Genomic DNA, 19,805 nt, shown 5'->3' with positions numbered 1-19,805 from the left:
GAATTATTAGATAATATCTATTATTTTGGTGAAGTATTGGATATTTAGATACTAGCTGTCATTTTGTTGAAGTACTGGATATTTAGATAGTAACTATTATTTTGTTGAAGCATTGAATAGTAGTTACCATTTTAGATTTGCATTAAATTGTTTTTATGTATGTTTACCATTATTGTGGTTTAAAGTGCATATTTGAAGAATTTTTATTTTATTTATAATTTATTATATAATTTTTGCAAAAACTGAATGTTTATAATTTCCTAAATATTCGTATTTTCTAGATTTTTTTTTATAAAAACTACATTATTAACAACATATCTGTAGAAAAATGTATCGAATTAAACTCTTGAAAAACAAAACCGTTGAAAATTTGTTTGAATGAACTGTAACAAATTTGTCGGAAAAATGATATGTAGGAAATCCATAGAAATAATTATGTCAAGAAGCCTTGTTGGAACTTTGTTGGAAATTTCCTACAAAATATTTTATAGAAAATGTTTTCCTCATGACCTTTTCAAACAAACTTGGAACTTTGTTGCTAATACCAACACTAGGGGTGAGAAAAACAGCACCGCAACTAAAATTAACCGCATAAACCGCAACCGCAATAAAAACCGATGGTGAGGTTCTCTGTTTTTTAAAAACCGCAAATTTGCGGTGCGTTGCAGTTATTAGTTTAAAAAACCGCAAAAAAAACTGTACTGCACCGTATATATATTATATACAAATTTTTTTTATTAATTATTAATATATTGAATATTAAAAATAAGACAAGTTTTATGGATGAAAAAAATATAAAATTGTAAAAGACAAAAGTGTTGATTTTTTCGTATGTTTGACTTTGTAAAATGGTGAAATTTGACAATTTTAAGATATTTATTGTTAATTACTAGTAATTTAAAGTTTTTAAGATATCAATAGTTTGTAATTTAAATTAGTTGTTTTATACCTTATGGTTTTTATTATTAAAAGTAATATATATGTTTAAACTCTTAAAACTGTTTGAACTCTAAAGTGCGGTTAAAACCATACAAAATAACCGCACCAAATTCATGCGGTTAATAACCGAAGCACACAAAAACAAATAATCGCTTAACCGCACCGCAAAAATAACCGCACCAAGTGGTTTTGAAAATGGATTAACTGCATTTGCGGTTAGCGATGAAGTTTTGTGGTTTTGGCTAATAACCGCATCGAACCACACTGCGCTCACCCCTAAATAACACAATAGCTTGTTGTAGGTTCCCTTCATATTTTCTAGCTTTGAGGAACTTTGTGGCTTCTAATTTTTTAGTAGTGTTTATACTCTTTACAATGCATTGGGTTTCCCGTTCATTCGATTTGCCGCAGATTATTTCCCCTCCTTAATTTACCCAAAAAATAATTATAATAATAAAAGATGAACTGTTATAAAAACAAATGATTAAAAAAATATAAGTTTTCATTTTCGGCTACTTGACATGTATAAACTTTTTTTTTTCAAAAACTAAAAGACTACATATTATTTTATAATTGTATTTTGGTACCTGGTAAGTTTTACACGGCATTATTTGTTAAAACCCTATTAGGGTTAAGTTAATAAACACCAGGAAAACCATAAAAATATATATCGGAGTGTTGTTTTAAACAAGCGACACCCCTAAATCTTATACACTTTACAGGTAGTGTGTCACCAGCTCACTGGATTGACCATCAGGGTGCATAATGATATAAAAAACATATGCGTTACAACTGAAACACTAGTAGTAACCACAAATATATATATATATATATATATATATATATATATATATATATATATATATATATATATATATATATATATATATATATATATATATAGTACAACAACAACAGGGACATTTTATTATAAACTAATTAAATATGCATCAAACCAGTAATTAACATAGTACAACAACCGGTTATAAAGTATAGATAATCCTTTATAATAGATTAAATATGCACCAAACTACCTAGCTACAGTTTGTGTAAAGTCAAGTGAGCACCAAACTGAGGTTGTAGAGTGATTATAGTATGAGGAGCATGTGAGTATGATGGAGATAGCTCAAATGAGAAGCTTTGAAGAATCATTGCAAGTGCCATTTTAGCTTCTAGCATAGCAAAATTTTGGCCAATGCATATACGAGGGCCACCTCCAAATGGGAGATACGAGCCTTTTCCCTTGGTCACCTTTAACACGCCTTCAGAAAATCTTTCAGGCTTAAACTCGTTCACATCTTTACCCCACATATCTTTGTCATGGTGCAAAAACAATGCGTTAATTTGGACAAGGGTTCCTGCTGGTAAAGTGAACTTACCTAATTTGGTTTCATCATGTGTCACCCGTCTTACGGCTGCTGCAGGAGGATATAACCTAAGAACTTCATTGAAAATCATATTGATCTACAAAACAAATAAGATGATTTAAGATACAAAATAAATAAGAAGTTTGGTGTATCAAACAAACACCATATATATTGGTCAATTTATAGACAATATATTAGTAGGGAAAAACGTACAACTTTTAGGTGACTCAACCCATCAATGTCTGGTTTTTTATCTGGAAAGACATTGAAAACTTCTTCTCTTGCACGTATCTGCCAATCCGTGTGTTGACCCAATAAAATCATAGTCCAAACAAGCATATTTCCAGTGGTCTCTTGTCCTGCAAAGTAGAAAAGCTTACATTCTTCTATTACTTCCTCAATGCTTAATCCGAAATTGCTATTCCCGTGTTGTTTAATTTCTTTATAATTTGACTCCAAAAGGATGCCCAGAAGGTCATGTTTGCTATTTTCTCCAGCTTTCATTGGGTCAAATCGTTTATCAATAATGTTCTTTATCGAAGCTGTCACCTCACGGTGAATCTCTTTCATCCTCTTGTTGTCTTTTGTCGGCAAAAATCTATATAAATCTTATTTGATCAGATAAAATGCCAAAATTTGTGATTTTACAATTTAAATTATCAAATAAATAGTACACTAATTAATATTGTTTATGAATGCATACTCACCTTGATCCAGGAATGTAAAGTGACTGTGCAGCCTTTATAAACAGCTCCGCTTGTTCGTTTTGAAGTTCAAAAATCTTTCTTCCTTCCTTAAAATTGCTACCAAATGCTGTACGTGAAATTACATCACTTGAAAACGTATGTAGATGAGGCCACACATCCATTTCACACGAACTTCCTTTTGTTATCATTTCCTCCCATTTGTCGATCATCTCACTGCAGCTCACATAAAATGCGGGTACCATATGCTGCCAGAAAAACATAAGTAATTCCAAGTGACCCTGTGTTCTACATCTGACGCGATATATTGTAATGGAAAGAAAAAAAATTCAGTATCAAGAAACCTTAAGCTTCTCAGCGTGGAATGCAGGATTGATGATTTTTCTATGTTTAGTCCATTGATCAGCTTCGGCCAAGATTAATCCTCTGACTAGCAACTTTGTTAATGGGTTTCCTTCGATTGGCTTTTGAAATTGCTGATAGTTAGCAAAGACCTCTCGTATCATAGTCGGTTCAGATATGTGCACCAAAGGTTTTGTTCCCATCCAAGTAAAACAACTCTTACCTTAAATTTAAAAAAATAAATAAATAAACATGCAAGATAGACATATATAATTTTAGATACTATATTTCTCTAAGCAATATAGCAAATAATCCAAAATTAACATCCCTATTTACAATTTGGTTGATGCTACAAGAATTCACGTAAAACATGGTTTAACAAAAATCTAGAACAACTTAAGTATACATGTACGTACGTACCATAAGCAGAAATGGACTTATGGATGAAGGGCGACACACGAGGAGCAATATCGTGAGTTAGATTCATGGGTTTGGATTTGGCCTCAGTTGACATCTGCACCATTTCCTTCAGATCTCCTAAAAGGAACTTATAAGAGCTACCCTTGAGGCCTTGGTCTCTTAGAAACTTTTCTATCTTCTTTGGTTTGAACCACAACCAGTTCGATATTGTCCATAAAAAGATTGCTGCTACTCCAAGAATACAAAAAACTGCGCTTATCTCCATCCCTTGTATGTAGTAGAAATGGCTGTGATCTTTTGAAGCTTGTCGTCGTGATAACAAAGAGAGAAGGGTATTTATTGATGGCCAATGTTCAGTTTACCACCTTATGGTTTGAGTAATTGATGGTTTTGATCCATTTGTTATTGTTTATGTGCCAAATCCTCCACGTCACAAGAATATTATTTTAGATTGTTAATGTAAATGCTAAGGCCATCTACAATGGTCATTTAATGGAGAGTTTAATGGGAAAAGAAAGCTTATGTGGCAGTTGAATGGATATACAAACCATTGTGGAGTGAGTTGATTGAATGAGGGATTTAATCCCCATTCAACGCTGGTATGACTTTTTTTATCTTTTTTTTTTCTCAATTTATTATATAAACTTATTTTTTCTTTCTTTTTTTTACTCATTTTATTGTAAAAACTTTTTTTTTTGTTTTTCTTTCTCAATAGAAAGTAATATTTAATATTTTTTTGCAATAAACAATATATATATATATATATATATATATATATATATATATATATATATATTATACTTTATTTTATTTTATATTCAATAATTTAATTTATTAAGTTACTTCATATTTTTTATTCTAAAAAATAAAAAAATATATATAAATCTTAAAAACATTTTAAAAGATAACATCTTATTTATTATAATACAACATAGTGATATTACATATTAATAAAACGTTCCCAAATATGCTCCATTAAATCATGTCGAAGAGCATGATGTACGGCATTATCGCGTAGTTCAGAGTTTCTTTGAATTTGATATCGAACTTCTTCGACAAGTCCTCGATTCACACGTATAGGAGGATCAACATCATCTGACTAATTACTAATTGCATTTCCTTCATTTTCTACGACCATATTATGTAATATAATGCATGTATACATTATATCCTTTATGTTTTTAAGTTGCCACGATCTTGCTGGACCTCGTACAATTGCCCAACGAGATTGAAGAACACCAAATGCTCTCTCCACATCGTTTCTTGCAGCCTCTTGCATTTCTTTAAACTTGATCCTTTTTGGATCGGCCGGATGTGGAAAACTTTTAACCATTGTAGCCCATTCAGGATATATACCATCTGCAAGATAATATCCTTTTGTGTATGTTCTTCCATTAACAGTAAATTGCATTCAGGAGCATAACCTTGTAATACATCATTGAAAAAAGCAACACGTCGAACGTTGCAAGAACTCAAGCCAACCTCAAAACGCATTGGCATTACATGAACCCATTTGCAGTTGCATTTAATCAAATGTATATAGTGTTGAAAAGTCAACACCTCAGTGGATGGTCTGAGGATGATCTCAAACGTGCAACTTTTGAGCATTATCATGCTAGATATGGTGCCGATTTTAGGCACGAACATATTTGGAATATCGTTAAAAATGAACAGAAATGGAAAGGTTCAAGCACTGCATCTGGGGCATCTATGTCTTCATCAAATACATAATCTTTCATTAACCTGGATAATGATGAAGTTACAACTCGTCCAATTGGTAGGAATGCAGCAAAAAAAGCAGCAAAAGGGAAAGCTACCAATTCCACTTCGTCATCTGGTAATAGGCTTGATGAAATACTTGAAAAACATATAGAAGAAAATAAAAAGACTTTTGAACGCTATCAAAACTCTTTGGATATGAAGAATGCATTGAAAGAAAGAAAGATGAAGATTAAAGAAGAAAAGGTAAAGAATGATGAAATTTCAATCATTTTTATGGATCTCAGTACCATGTCGGAAGATGGACGTGAAATTTGGAGAAATCGTTGTGACGAGATTAAGATAAAATACAATATGAAGTAAAATTTGTATTTTAGATATTGTACTTTTTATTTAGTATATTATTTGTAACTTTTAATTTCTAAATTGTAATCTTTAATTAATATTTAGTAATTGTAACTTTGAATTTCTAATTAATGTAATATTCTAGTTTTATTTATTAATATTATTTATAAAAAAAGTTAAAATGATGATGTGAAAATCCATTGAACTCTTAAGAGTTTAATGGAGTGTAGAGTTTAATAGGTTAAATGGTATAGTTAGTGGAATGCTGATATGACAATCTATTGAACTCTTAAGAGTTCAATGCATTGGAGATGGCTTAAGCATGGGTTAGTTTTGGAAAAATTGGCTTGTTTTCTCTGAAAACTTTTTCAAAAAAATAAAAAATTTAAAAACACTTTGGTTAATCTATTTTTCTAAAATTTTCACGAAAATAAATAAAATCAAAATATGTTTCTAAAACCAATTAACATACTTTAAATATAATAATCAACTTTATTTAATTGTTCGACAAATAAACTAATTATTATGATAAAAACTGAAAAACTCACATATCGTATTATATGTCTAATATTTTTGCTATTGCATCTAATAAACAAATAAATCATTTCTTTTAAAGAAGTGTATATATGAATATTCCAAAATAGAATAGATGATGATATTGACCTCTCATCCTAACCACGTACTCTAGAGAAACATGGTATTTTTTGTGCACGAAGGAGACATCTTGTCCTTAGTTCTCATTTTGTTTTTTAATTTGCTTCTATTTTCTTAATTATGTATAGTATATAGAAAACAATGCATAAAAATTCTATATTGTTACACCGACAAGTAAATTATTTGTCTATTATATTATTAATATTCGTTCGTTGTTAATTTGTTATTTAGTTTAATATTCAGTTGCAAAATGATCATTATGTTAGATAATTTGATTAAAATTAAATAAAAGTTAATGTAACCATATAAATACTACAAATATTTTGTTGATAAGTTCCATTTATTCAAGAACATAGTTAATATATATATATATATATATATATATATATATATATATATATATATATATATATATATATATATATATATATATATATATATATATATATATATAGAGGTATAACTATTATTATAATGTGAATTAATATATTAAAAATTAGATACAATTGTGATTTACGTGTGAGATATAAAGGACTAGTTTAGATTCACATGTGAATATAAAGCAGCTGAAGGTATTATATATATATATATATATATATATATATATATATATATATATATATATATATATATATATATATATATATATATATATATATATATATATAATCTGGATGGACAACTATTATGCGGACGTGTCGATAATGCTATTGTATGATAATTTGTAACAACGTAAATTTTAAAACAAATTTTTTTCATTTTTGCAAACATTAAAAATCATCGTTTAATATTCCAAATTCAAACGTAGACAATGTTTCATAACAAAGCACATCCCAATGATCGTGAAATAGTTTCCCAGACAATGTGTACGATCACGCCGACGCCTTCCCACGGTCCTCGCTAGTACCTGAAACACATAACACAACAACGGTAAGCATAAATGCTTAGTGAGTTCCCCAAAATACTACTTACGCACATACACCCTTCCAGGCCCTGACGTTCCGGTCCATGTGTCTCAGGGGACTTCCGTCCCGGCTCGGTAAACCTTCCGGTCCTACCTTACAATACACATCACAATGCCTTCCGGCCCACAACATATGTGCCTTCCGGCCCATAGTATAATGCCTTCCGGCCCATATCGAACATATCATACATGGCGTATATAAACGATTAACTTATCACATATAATGCATACAACTCGTAACATATCCGACATTCCGGTCACACAATAAAACCCTTCCGGGTACAGTATAGTGAGAAAACTCACCTCGTGGAAAGTCTAAGATCTCACATACTCGCTTTCTCTAAATCTCGACGACGACTCTACCTCGCCTTATAATGAAGCTCCAACCTTTGCAAAGCTCAGATCCACACTTGAATACCACTTCTAGCCTTCCCAATGAGCTCCTCCTTTCCTTTGCTACCTTGAAAAGGGCACCACCAAGCTTAGAATACTCACAAATGGCCTAAGAACGGATGCACACTCTCTTTAGGGTTTCTTTCTGAGGGATGGTGGCTGAGAAGTCGACCCACACATTCTTTTTATAGCCCTCCGAATGAATTAGGGTTTTTAGGTCTGGACCGGTTACGCCCTGCGTACCTGAGGGTGAACGCGTCCAAATGAGACGTGCGAGTACGCGCAGTGTACTCCTTGTACGCCCAGCGTACTTGCCTAACATGCAAACCCTAAATGGCAACATTACAAAGATGAAGGGCCAAAAAGATGAATACCTGGATTTCGGGCTGTTACAATTCTCCCCCACTAGAACCAGACTTCGTCCCCGAAGTCTCATACTGAAAACAACTCTGGATACTGATCCCACATCTCAGACTCGGACTCCCATGTCAGCTCGGATCCCTTCCGATGTTGCCACTGCACTTGTACTAGGGGTACTTCCTTGTTTCTCAGAACCTTAACCTTCCGATCCCTGATCGCCACTGGTCTCTCCACATAGTTCAGGCCTGCATCCACCTGAATATCATCTAATGGCACCACTGTCGACTCGTCGTTAATGCATTTCCTCAACTGAGAGACATGAAAGGTGTTGTGGATCTGTCCCAACTCAGCAGGTAGATCCAACCGATAGGCTACCCTGCCTACCCTAGCAATTACTCTGAAAGGTCCAATATATCGGGGTCCCAACTTACCCCTCTTCCTGAATCGTATCACTCCTTTCCAAGGAGAGACCTTTAGGAGCACAAGGTCACCAACCTGGAACTCAAGCTCGGACCGACGCTTGTCCGCATAACTCTTCTGGCGACTCTGGGCGGTCAACAATCTCTGCCTGACCTGCTGTACCTGTTCGGTCGTCTGGAGTACAATCTCTGTGCTACCCATTACCCGTTGCCCTACCTCTCCCCAGCAGATGGGGGTGCGACACCTCCTCCCATACAACAGCTCAAAGGGTGGCATACCAATGCTCGAATGATGGCTGTTGTTGTATGAAAACTCTGCTAAGGGTAAGTAGGTGTCCCAACTCCCTCCAAAATCCAAAACACATGCTCGGAGCATATCCTCAAGCGTCTGAATCGTCCGCTCGCTCTGTCCGTCCGTCTGCGGGTGGTATGCGGTACTGAAATGCAGCCTCGTACCTAACTCCTCATGAAACTTCTTCCAAAACCTGGAAGTAAAACGTACATCCCGATCTGAGACGATCGACATCGGAACCCCATGCTGCGATACCACCTCCCTGACATATAACTTTGCCAACTTTTCCGCAGAAGAGCTCTCACTGATGGCTAGAAAATGAGCGCTCTTCGTCAATCTATCCACAATCACCCAAATTGCATCGACCCCCCTCGCAGTCCTTGGCAATTTGGTGATAAAATCCATGGTAATCTGTTCCCACTTCCATTCGGGAATCTCCAGTGGCTGCAATTTACCGTGCGGACGCTGGTGCTCGGCCTTAACCTGACGACAAGTCAGGCACCTCTCGACGAACCATGCAACATCCCTCTTCATATAGGGCCACCAATACTCCTTCTTTAGATCTAAATACATCTTAATATCCCCGGGATGAATCGAGAATTTCGACCGATGCGCTTCCTGTATCAAAATGGTACGCGTACCGCCCACAAATGGTACCCAAACCCGACCCTAAAAAGTCATGAGTCCCCGACCATCCGTAACGAATTCCGATACCTGACCGACAACCTGCTCCCTCTTCTGGTTTTCTGGTCTCGCAGCCTCAGCCTGAGCTCCTCGGATGGTGTCCAAAATCAGAGTCATCACCGTCAACCTCATACAAATATCTCAGATTGGGGCGCTTTCCGCCCTACGGATCAATGCATCGGCCACCACATTAGCCTTGCCCGGGTGGTACAGGATCTCACAATCATAATCCTTCACCACATCCAACCATCTCCTCCGTCGCATGTTCAGATTTAGCTGATCCATCAAGTACTTCAGACTCTTGTGGTCCGTGTATATGGTACACCGAACCCCATAAAGGTAGTGCCGACAGATCTTGAGGGCAAACACCACTGCCCCCAATTCCAGGTCGTGGGTGGGATATCTTGACTCATGAGGCTTCAGCTGCCTCGAAGCATATGCTATAACGTGTCCCCTCTGCATGAGTACCGCCCCTAAACCTGATATAGATGTATCACAGTATACCACAAAATCCTCCATCCCTTCCGGGAGTGCGAGCACCGGGACCTTGCATAATTTCTGACGAAGGGTCTCAAAAGAGGACTGCTGCTCCGGTCCCCATGAAAATGCAACACCCTTCCGGGTCATCCTAGTAAGTGGCACGACGATCTTGGAGAAATCCTTGATAAACCTTCGATAATAGCCGGCCAATCCCAGAAAGCTCATGATCTCAGTGGGTGATCTCGGCACTTCCCATCTCATCATTGCCTCAATCTTGGCCGGATCGACCAATATCCTTTTCTGGTTAACAAGGTGCCCTAGGAACTGGACCTCTCGTAACCAGAAATCACACTTGGAGAATTTGGCATACAGCTTCTCCGATCTCAATACTCCAAGAATTTCCCTCAAATGCTCCTCATGCTGCTCCCTAGACCTCGAATATACCAAGATATCATCAATGAATACGATCACCGACCGATCCAGCATCGGCCTACACACCCTATTCATAAGATCCATGAATGCAGCCGGGGCATTGGTGAGCCCAAAAGGCATCACCACAAACTCATAATGTCCATAACGAGTTCTAAATACAGTCTTCTGGATATCCTCATCCCGGACCCTCATCTGATGATAACCCGACCTCAAGTCTATCTTGGAGAACCAAGATGCCCCCTACAACTGATCGAACAGATCATTGATCCTAGGTAACGGATATCGGTTTGTAACCGTCAACTTGTTCAACTCCCGGTAATCGATACACATCTGGTGCGAACGATCCTTTTTCTTGACAAAAAGAATCGGCGCGCCCCAAGGTGAGCTACTCGGCCGAATAAACCCTTTTCCCAGCAGCTCCTGAAGCTGCGAGGATAACTCCTGCATTTCTGGTGGAGCAAGGCAATAAGACGCCTTGGCGATGGGCGCCGCTCCCGGAACCAGATCGATACGGAACTCCACTTGCCTTTCCGGAGGCACACCTGGTAATTCTTTGGGGAACACATCCGAAAACTCGCATACTACTGGAACGTCGTCAACCGAATTGGGCCTCCCCGCGACCAATCGAGTGTCCATCACGTAGGCGATGAATCCACTGCAACCCTGCTGCAAACTCTGTCTCGCCCTGGCAGCCAAACAAAACGCTGACCCACATCGGGACCCCTCGCCATACATAGTAAGCACTCCCCCGCTAGGGTCTCGTATAGTCACCAGCTGTCTCTCGCAGTCAATGACTGCTCCAAACTTACTCAACCAGTCCATGCCCACGATGATACATACATCTCCCATCGCTATAGCAACCAAATCTATAGGGAACTTAACACCAAAAACTTCGAGCACACATCCTCGAATCACGTCAGTGTCGTATACCGCTTTCTCATCCGCTATGGAAACCAGCAGGGGTCGACTCATCACCTCCCGATCAATACCGATGTGCTGGCTAAAAGCCAAAGATACAAAAGACCGACTCGCACCCGAGTCAAATAATACCAAGGCAGGAACAAAATTCACAAGAAAAGTACCTACGCATATCATAACATAAGCACAATATCTTAGCATAAAAGTAAATACACGAAAGAATACATACCAGCTACGACATCGGGCGCCGCGCGGACCTCCTCTGCAGTCAACTGAAAAGCTCTCCCACGAGCCTTCGGAGCCTCGGCTTTCACCGGCCGAGTCTCGGTAATCCTAGCCGTAGGCGCAGATCCCTGTGCTGATCCCTGGTGAAGCTGAGGACACTCGGCCTTCCGATGGCCGGTCTGGTTGCAATGAAAGCAAACCATAAATCCCTTGGGGCAATCCCTAGCAATGTGCCCCTCCTTGCCACACTTGTAGCAAGCACCCGATCGACATGCCCCCTCATGACCCTTGCCGCACTTTCCGCAAGTGCGGCCCTTCTGACCTCCCGTCCTCGAATCGGCGGACTTGGTCCGCTTGGCTGCCGGTTGGGACTGAGCCGGCCGCCGATCTGCCCGCTGAGACTCGGCCACCTCCCTGACCTGGGTCTCCAACTCGATCACTCTCTTCCTGGCATTCGCCTGGAGCTCAGCAAAGCTCTGGTATTACGAGTTCGATACGAACTCCCGGATATCCCTCCTCAGTATACCCAAATATCGGCTCATCCGAGGCTGCTCAGTGGACACCAGCTCAGGGCAAAACATCGCCCTCTCATGAAACTTCTGAGTGATCACCGTAACAGAATCATTACCCTGCTTGAGGGTCAAGAACTCCTATACCAATCGTTCCCTCTCCACCGGGGGAACATAATCGTCTCTGAACATAGTAGTAAACCTCTCCCAAGTCACGGCTGAAACCTCCGCAAGATTGAAGTTCGCCGTCACGAACTTCCACCAATCCTTTGCTCCCAGGCGGAGCTGGTTCAAAGCGAACCGTACCCTCAGATGCTCCGGACATGAACAAGTGTTGAAGCATCCCTCAATATCAGCAATCCATCTCATCGCAGCGATCGGATCCTGCGTTCCGTCAAACTCGGGTGGCTTTGTGTTGCTGAACTCCCGGAACAGCAACGAGTCACCTCCCTGTGGTCTGGCAGCAGCCACAGCTGCTGTAGCTGCAGCGGCCGCAGCCTCAGTCACCGCGGCGTACCGCTCATCAAAAGTCTCCAACAGCGTGGTCTTGATAGACCCAAACATTTCTGGGATCTCGGCCCGGATTGCCGTAACCACCTCATCGTGGATCATCTGACGAAGTTCCTCGTCACTCACACCACTCGTCTCAGGCCTGTGACGCGTCCCAACCATGATGCCTCTGAAATACAATAGAAAATATCAGAGACTCCATCGAGCATAATCGCACTCGATAACGCAACCCTACTCGGTCTTCGATACCCAAGGATTCTTACTTGGGTTGCCCACTGACCCGGTGTCTTCAGTAGTACGGGCCCAATACTACCGACTACACCGCATCAGCATTCACCCCAAGTCCTCCTCCTCGAACCCCAGATCATGAGTACTCTATTCTTGCTATGCATTGGTTACCTACTCGCTCTCAACGCATCTTATAGCAGCAGGTTTCCCTAGACTAAGGCATCACAAATCAGGCCACGCTAGTCCTAATATGAATACCTAGTCTACTCTAGCATGCATATCATATCATAACATATCTCATAACACATATTGTAAGGGTATTTTGGGGATTTACCGTTCGGGCGCTGGCTGACCGTACACACTGCTTCTCCTTCGGTTGTTTCGAAATCTCTTATAAAATTTTTATTGTTTTTATTAATTAAAATTTTCTCAAATCCCCGGTTTGAGTTCAGTTACGCCCGAAGGTGTATCCAAATCCCTCAAACCAAGGCTCTGATACCAACTTGTAACAACGTAAATTTTAAAACAATTTTTTTTTCATTTTTGCAAACATCAAAACCATCTTTTAATATTCCAAATTCAAACGTAGACAATGTTTCATAACAAAGCACATCCCAATGATCATGAAATAGTTTCCCAGACAATGTGTACGATCACGTCGGCGCCTTCCCACGGTCCTCGCTAGTACCTGAAACACATAACACAACAACGGTAAGCATAAATGCTTAGTGAGTTCCCCAAAATACTACTTACGCACATACACCCTTCCAGGCCCTGACCTTCCGGTCCATGTGTCTCAGGGGACTTCCGTCCCGGCTCGGTAAACCTTCCTGTCCTACCTTACAATACACATCACAATGCCTTCCGGCCCACAACATATATGCCTTCCGGCCCATAGTATAATGCCTTCCGGCCCATATCGAACATATCATACATGGCGTATATAAACGATTAACTTATCACATACAATGCATACAACTCGTAACATATCCGACCTTCCGGTCACACAATAAAACCCTTCCGGGTACAGTATAGTGAGAAAACTCACCTCGTGGAAAGTCTAAGATCTCACGTACTCACTATCTCCAAATCCCGACGACGACTCTACCTCGCCTTATAATGAAGCTCCTGTTGGATAAGGTGTCTAAGTCCATAACTTATTTGGTATATACTTGACCCGACCGGCATGGTCCATTTGGGTTGCATCTCATCCAAACTATTTATGGATAATTTTATGAGAGTTATACACATATGTTTATTAATATATTATAAGTTATAATATATTAATATGAAGTTATGTTATTTAATTAGTATTAGTCTTAAATTAATTATGAATTAATTTAGAGATTAAAAGGAAGACTAATTAGATTATGGGCTATTGGTTTTATATGGTGTGGGCTAACACTCATTTGTTAATGGGCTAGGCTTGGATGGAAGTCCATGGATGATCTATGGAGCTTTTAACCCATGGATCCTTGGAAAGGAAAGGTCATGGGTTATTAGGGTTTCACCCTAACCATGCACACTATATAAGCATGCTTATGGAGCATGAAATGGCAACTAGTGAACTAGTGTGTGTGTGTGCTTGTGTGTGGCCGAAAATACAAGTGTGTATTCTCTCTCAAAGTTTTCCAAGAGTTTGTGGTGGTTTGTGATTCCATTTGAGGCATTCACACTATTGGTGCTTGGCCCTCAAACTCCTCAAGAACCAAACTCATCTAAAAGGTATGTAATCTCATCTAATTCTTTTATGTTTAAAAGTACCCCATGCCATGTTAGATAAGTTATGAACCTTGGAAAATTATTATTTTGCATGTATTTAGACAAACATAGATCCAAGGTTTATTAGGGTTGCATGCACACTTAGGAAGTGTTAGATTGCTCAAAACCCATCAGTGGTATCATAGCCTAGGCTTGCTTGTTTGATACTTGATGCAAAATAATGAAAGAAAAGTTGAAATTGTTGCTGTCTGGCTGATGGACTCGCCGAGTCCATGGGGGGACTCGCCGAGTTCAAGGCAAAATTCATCCTACTCGGCGAGTAGGTTCGTGCACTCGGCGAGTAGAATGATCAGAATGCAGAATTTCGACTTTTGCTGCTGGAAATGGACTAGAAACATTACCCTAAACTGTTTTGGTGTTTTAAAACTTGTTTTAGTTGGTTTAATGGTTGTTCTAATCCATTTACAATAGCATATATCAAAATTCAATGATTTTTATGTGTTCATATAATTCTTGAAATTTTGATGATCATGTTCATGTTCTTATGAATTTAGAAGATGATAGGAATTATTTGCTGAATTGTTTAGAATTAATTCTTGATCATTTATGTGTTTTAATGGAGTCCATAATTTGTCCTCAAGTTATGGATATCCAAAGGTCACTTTTCTTTAACACACATTAAAAACACATAAGTTACATAAAATGAAGAGTCTTCATTTTTATGAACCTTTAATTCATAAGTTATGAAATGAAAAGTTTTGGATAGTTACAAAACTTGCCCTCAAGTTTTGGAATTTGTAAAGTTTCACACACTTTAATAAACTTTAATTCCAACCCTTAGAGTTTTAATAGTTAAAATTCAACCCTTATATTATTTATAACATTAATGGTTAATTATTATATATATGTATAAGAATAAGTCGTTCTACTGTTAGTAGGCCTCATTCACGAAGCCGGTCTATAAGGTGGGTATGAGGTTGTTGCCTATAAAATGGCAACTTAATGGGTGTCCACTCTCACCAACCGCTTTCTTGACTGGTGGAGGGTCGTTAGCCGAACGGGTAGGACAATGACTTTAAATTCTCATTAAACGTATAATGAATATTATAAAGTAACTGAATATTTTTTATTTAATTCCCAATCTTAGTTACTTTAGGAAAAATGTGAATTTGGTGCTAGCCCATGGAATTCACACTTTGTACCTTACCGAGTTGTTGGTGGAGCGTGTGTGGTTAACCGGCACACTAACTTAGACTAGTAAGGACCACGAAGGGTGACTTAATGTTTGTCATAGATCAATGGAGCGTGTGTGGTTAACCGGCACATTGATTGGGTGATAATATTAAGGGTACCAAGTGAATTGGTATGGTTATTCACACCTTGTTTTGTGATCCTCGGCATCCCAGTCACAAAATTTGAGAGGGCACACTCGAGATTGAAACATGCATTGAAAAGTTCAATGAATCTCAAAAGATCTAGGAATTTCAAATCCAATTAAAACCTAATAAATTATTTCATTTTTCATGGTGGAAATTGGTGAATCGTCATTCGCCTACCTTCAAATATTTTATAGCTTGGATTACGGCATCCCTCTTCCAAATTATAAAATATTGTGTTGGGTCCTAGCCTTAATATTTCATATTGGGTGTTATATTAAGGACTTTGAATCAACAACTTGATTTTCTCCCATTATAGATGTCTAGTTCAGACAACTATGATCTTCCCAAATCTCTTGAAGATGGTGTCTTTCAACATCATGCTTCACTTCCTCCGCCTCCTCCAATTATTCTCTCTCTCCCACAAGTTCTTGAAAAGTTTAAAGTCACTCAATCCCTATTGGCAAGCATAGTCTATGTGTGCTCACATCTTGGAGATAAAGTCACATATTGACAAGCCGGGAGAGTTGGGTGTCAAAGTCTTGTGAAAGTTGGATGGTCAATCACTTTCTTAGTAACATAGTGAGTCACTTTGGGACTACTATGAGGCAGACTATGACATGACCCTTAATGATGTTATCTTTTTGCTTGGTGTTGTGGAATCAACAATGATTCAGAACACCAGTAAAGCAAATTTGATTAAAATAACAACTTCCCAAGTCTACATGGACATTGACAATGGTAGCATTGGATATCTAGAAAAGGATTTCTCTTCCCAATGGAAAGGGATCGGCTATAGTCAACTTAGTTGACCAAATAGTAAAGAGAAAGGCAAATTCTGAGATAGTCCCATGTGCCATTACCAAAGGGTCCATGTGTTTTGTTGCCAAAGGAAGGGGCATTGGTTGCGAAGCTGCCCTATTCACCTGAAAAGTCATAAGGTTGATCAAGTCAAGAGGTTTGACTCTACTTCGGGTAAAGTCCACTGTCTAACTCTATTAAGTTCCTATTTGGAGATTCTTATTACATAATGTGAATGGGTCACATGCTGGTGTTTTTAAGAATCAAAGAAAAGATAGGAAGCTTAAAGTAAGTATATGTTGATTCTGATTGCGAAGGTGGGTTTCGATCGCATGGTTCGATAATCAGAATTTTGAGCTGTCGCTTAAGAGTTAGAATATATTGCTTATGAATAGATAACAACAAGGTTTTCATGTGGATTGTAAGGATAAGTTTTTCCGCAAAGTTTTAAAATAGAAGGAAAAAAAAGGGGTTTTAATTTTATTTATTTTAAAATATCCTTACAATGGCATCTGTGGAAAATTGTTGCTTATATGTTTCTATGTTTCTAGTAATAGCAATATTGGAAAGTGGATTTGATTCCTTCATTTGTGGTAGTGTCTGAATTTACCGAATGAAGAAAGTTTTCATCACCCAAGTTTCAATTGGACAGAAACTTGGAATCATACAAGTTGTATTGTATGATGAATGAGAATTTTCATCTTTGAAAATTAAGCCTGATTCTTTGATCACATGTATATGTGAGTCAATTGAAGGACTAAGGAATTAGGTACACTGGGTGTGCGCTGGTCAAGGTCCACCACAAAGATTGATTTGTCATGATTTACTAAAGATTAGTAAATATGATTATACTTATGAGGTTAAGTATAATTCTGTAACATTGGAAAGGTTACAATGTATGACAAAACAAATGAGAAGAATCAAATTAGGCAGAAAGATAAAAGTTTCTCAAATCTGAAAGGATGGGAGAGTACTTTAGTATCGCATTTCATGATCATCTTAATGATTATGAAACCATATCACAAATTCATACTCTAAGGACGTCTTAGTGCATTGTTATGGCTAAGAGGAGAGGTCATGAATTGTTGGATTGGTTAAGATCAAGAAGATGAGTCATACTTCGTTCCAAAACAATTCTTAGAGTCATACTCCAAGATTGTAACTTTGAGTGACATAAAGGAAGATTTATTAACACTAGTCAAATGTAAGAGTAAAATGTTTTCTACTCTTGTACATTTGAGATTGGTAAGTTGTGATGTCTTGGATGAGACAAAGACCAACTAAAATCAATTGTGTGAAGTGTTAGTCTTGATAAGATTCCGCATTGTCCCTTGAATATTTGTTTTGTCAAGGAATGGTTCTTGACTGGGGAAACTTATATGTCAAGGGGACAGTGGGAGCCTTAAAGATCCTGAAAGAGTTTCAAGATTTAATCAAGAGTAAAACTTGTAATTTATCACTAGCACACGACTTAAGGTTTGCAACCTATCGTGTTGACATAATTCTTATTTCTGTACCTACTTCAAATAAGTTGAATTTGCATGTGAGTTATCAGAGTTCAACTTGGAAGCATTGGTGGGCCTTGTGCTACCAAGGTGACAAGAAACTAAGATTGACAAGTTTAATCCATGTAAGGCTGAATTTGTCACTAACCTTATCTTGTGATTATGGTTTTGACAAATTAACATGGATAGGAACTCATACACTATAAAATCTAAGTGTCATAAGGTTTCTCTCCGATTCATGAAAATGATGGTGAGGAAACGCTTTCACTAAGTAGATTTTACGTAGATATCAATTGTGTTATTTGCATTTTCAAAAGTCGTTAGTGGAGCGCGTATGGTTAACCGGCACACTAACATGGACTTGTGAGAAATGGCAAATGCCTAAGCAATTGAGACTATGATTACGACATCCCTTTTCATAGTTCTGAAAATTGTTTAGACACACATGTGAGCTATCTAAGAAAGGGTGTATGAATCTAAATTTCAGAAGTCCAGCAACTTTCTGGAAATATGTCAGAGCTAGTGGGAGCATAAGTGTTATGCTGATAATCATCATGTTAGTGGGAGCATGATTACTACGTTTAGTGTTGCAAGTTAGCAATGTTAATTATAGAAAACAAAGTTTCAATTCGTGAAGTTGCAGGGGTTGAAAAGTTGTTTTGCTATAATTAAGGGAGAGGAAATTATACTTCATTTCAATTCTAAAGCTTAGATTGAGATTTTAATCATCTTTAGTCAAGGACATATATATGAATTTTATGTCTGAATGGTTCGACTTAAGGAAATTCTATATATATTGCGTTCTCAAAATTCAATTATGACTACGGCATCCCTCTTCATAGTTAAATTTTGAAAACATGGCAAATAAAAATTATTGTAGCAAAAGACTGGTCTAGTATCATGTCTTTATGTCAAACATCATGAATCGTGTCCCATATGCTTCGGATATAGGATCGATTGCATGTGCTATAATATTCATCTTTTCTAAATTTTCCAAATGCTTAAGGCATTGAGAAGGGAAAAGTCTAGAACTGGATATGACTAAAGTGATTAAGCAATTGTCGAGGACAAATCTGAGGTTCGCCAAAGATTGGTTGCACAGGGACAGTTGGAAGTATGATATAAGTTGTCGGAAAGGACCATATTGACATATTCTGAAAAGAAGTAACTCTTGTTCGGAAGTGATAGTCAAAATGGGACTATGGAAATGTCTCCATAGGTGGAAGTTATTCAATCTATGTAAGATTAGAAAACCTTAATGCAAGAAGGATGTTCAAAGCAATGTACTTTGAATATGAGACTTCCGTTCCATAGAAGTTGACCTTCTTTGGAATACTCTGTAATGACTAGTGACAAGGTTTTGGTGACTTTGTGCATAATCATTACAAGAGGAACATTGCATAAAAGTTTAACCTCTAATAGTTTTTTTGGTAAATGATAGGAATGGGGGATTCTCACATTTACAATAAGGATTTGGGATTGTGAAATGAGTATCAT

The 19,805-nt window shown here is 37.8% G+C and overlaps 1 protein-coding gene across 1 annotated transcript; it reads right to left on the bottom strand.

The window, feature by feature from the left end:
* Positions 1-1,862: 1,862 nt before the first annotated feature.
* On the bottom strand, positions 1,863-4,054 carry LOC111892744 (cytochrome P450 CYP72A219). The gene is made up of 5 exons (XM_023888797.2): positions 3,773-4,054; positions 3,355-3,575; positions 3,014-3,258; positions 2,520-2,904; positions 1,863-2,403 (listed from the first exon to the last, which is right to left on the bottom strand). Exons 1-5 carry the CDS (start codon positions 4,035-4,037, stop codon positions 1,978-1,980), a joined length of 1,542 nt encoding a protein of 513 aa, XP_023744565.1. The 5' UTR covers positions 4,038-4,054; the 3' UTR covers positions 1,863-1,977.
* Between the last annotated feature and the right edge of the window lie 15,751 nt (positions 4,055-19,805).

Source organism: Lactuca sativa, chromosome 8 (assembly GCF_002870075.4).
Source record: "Lactuca sativa cultivar Salinas chromosome 8, Lsat_Salinas_v11, whole genome shotgun sequence".
In the NCBI taxonomy this organism is placed as follows: Eukaryota; Viridiplantae; Streptophyta; class Magnoliopsida; order Asterales; family Asteraceae; genus Lactuca; species Lactuca sativa.
This window is presented reverse-complemented; position numbering and strand designations above follow the sequence as displayed.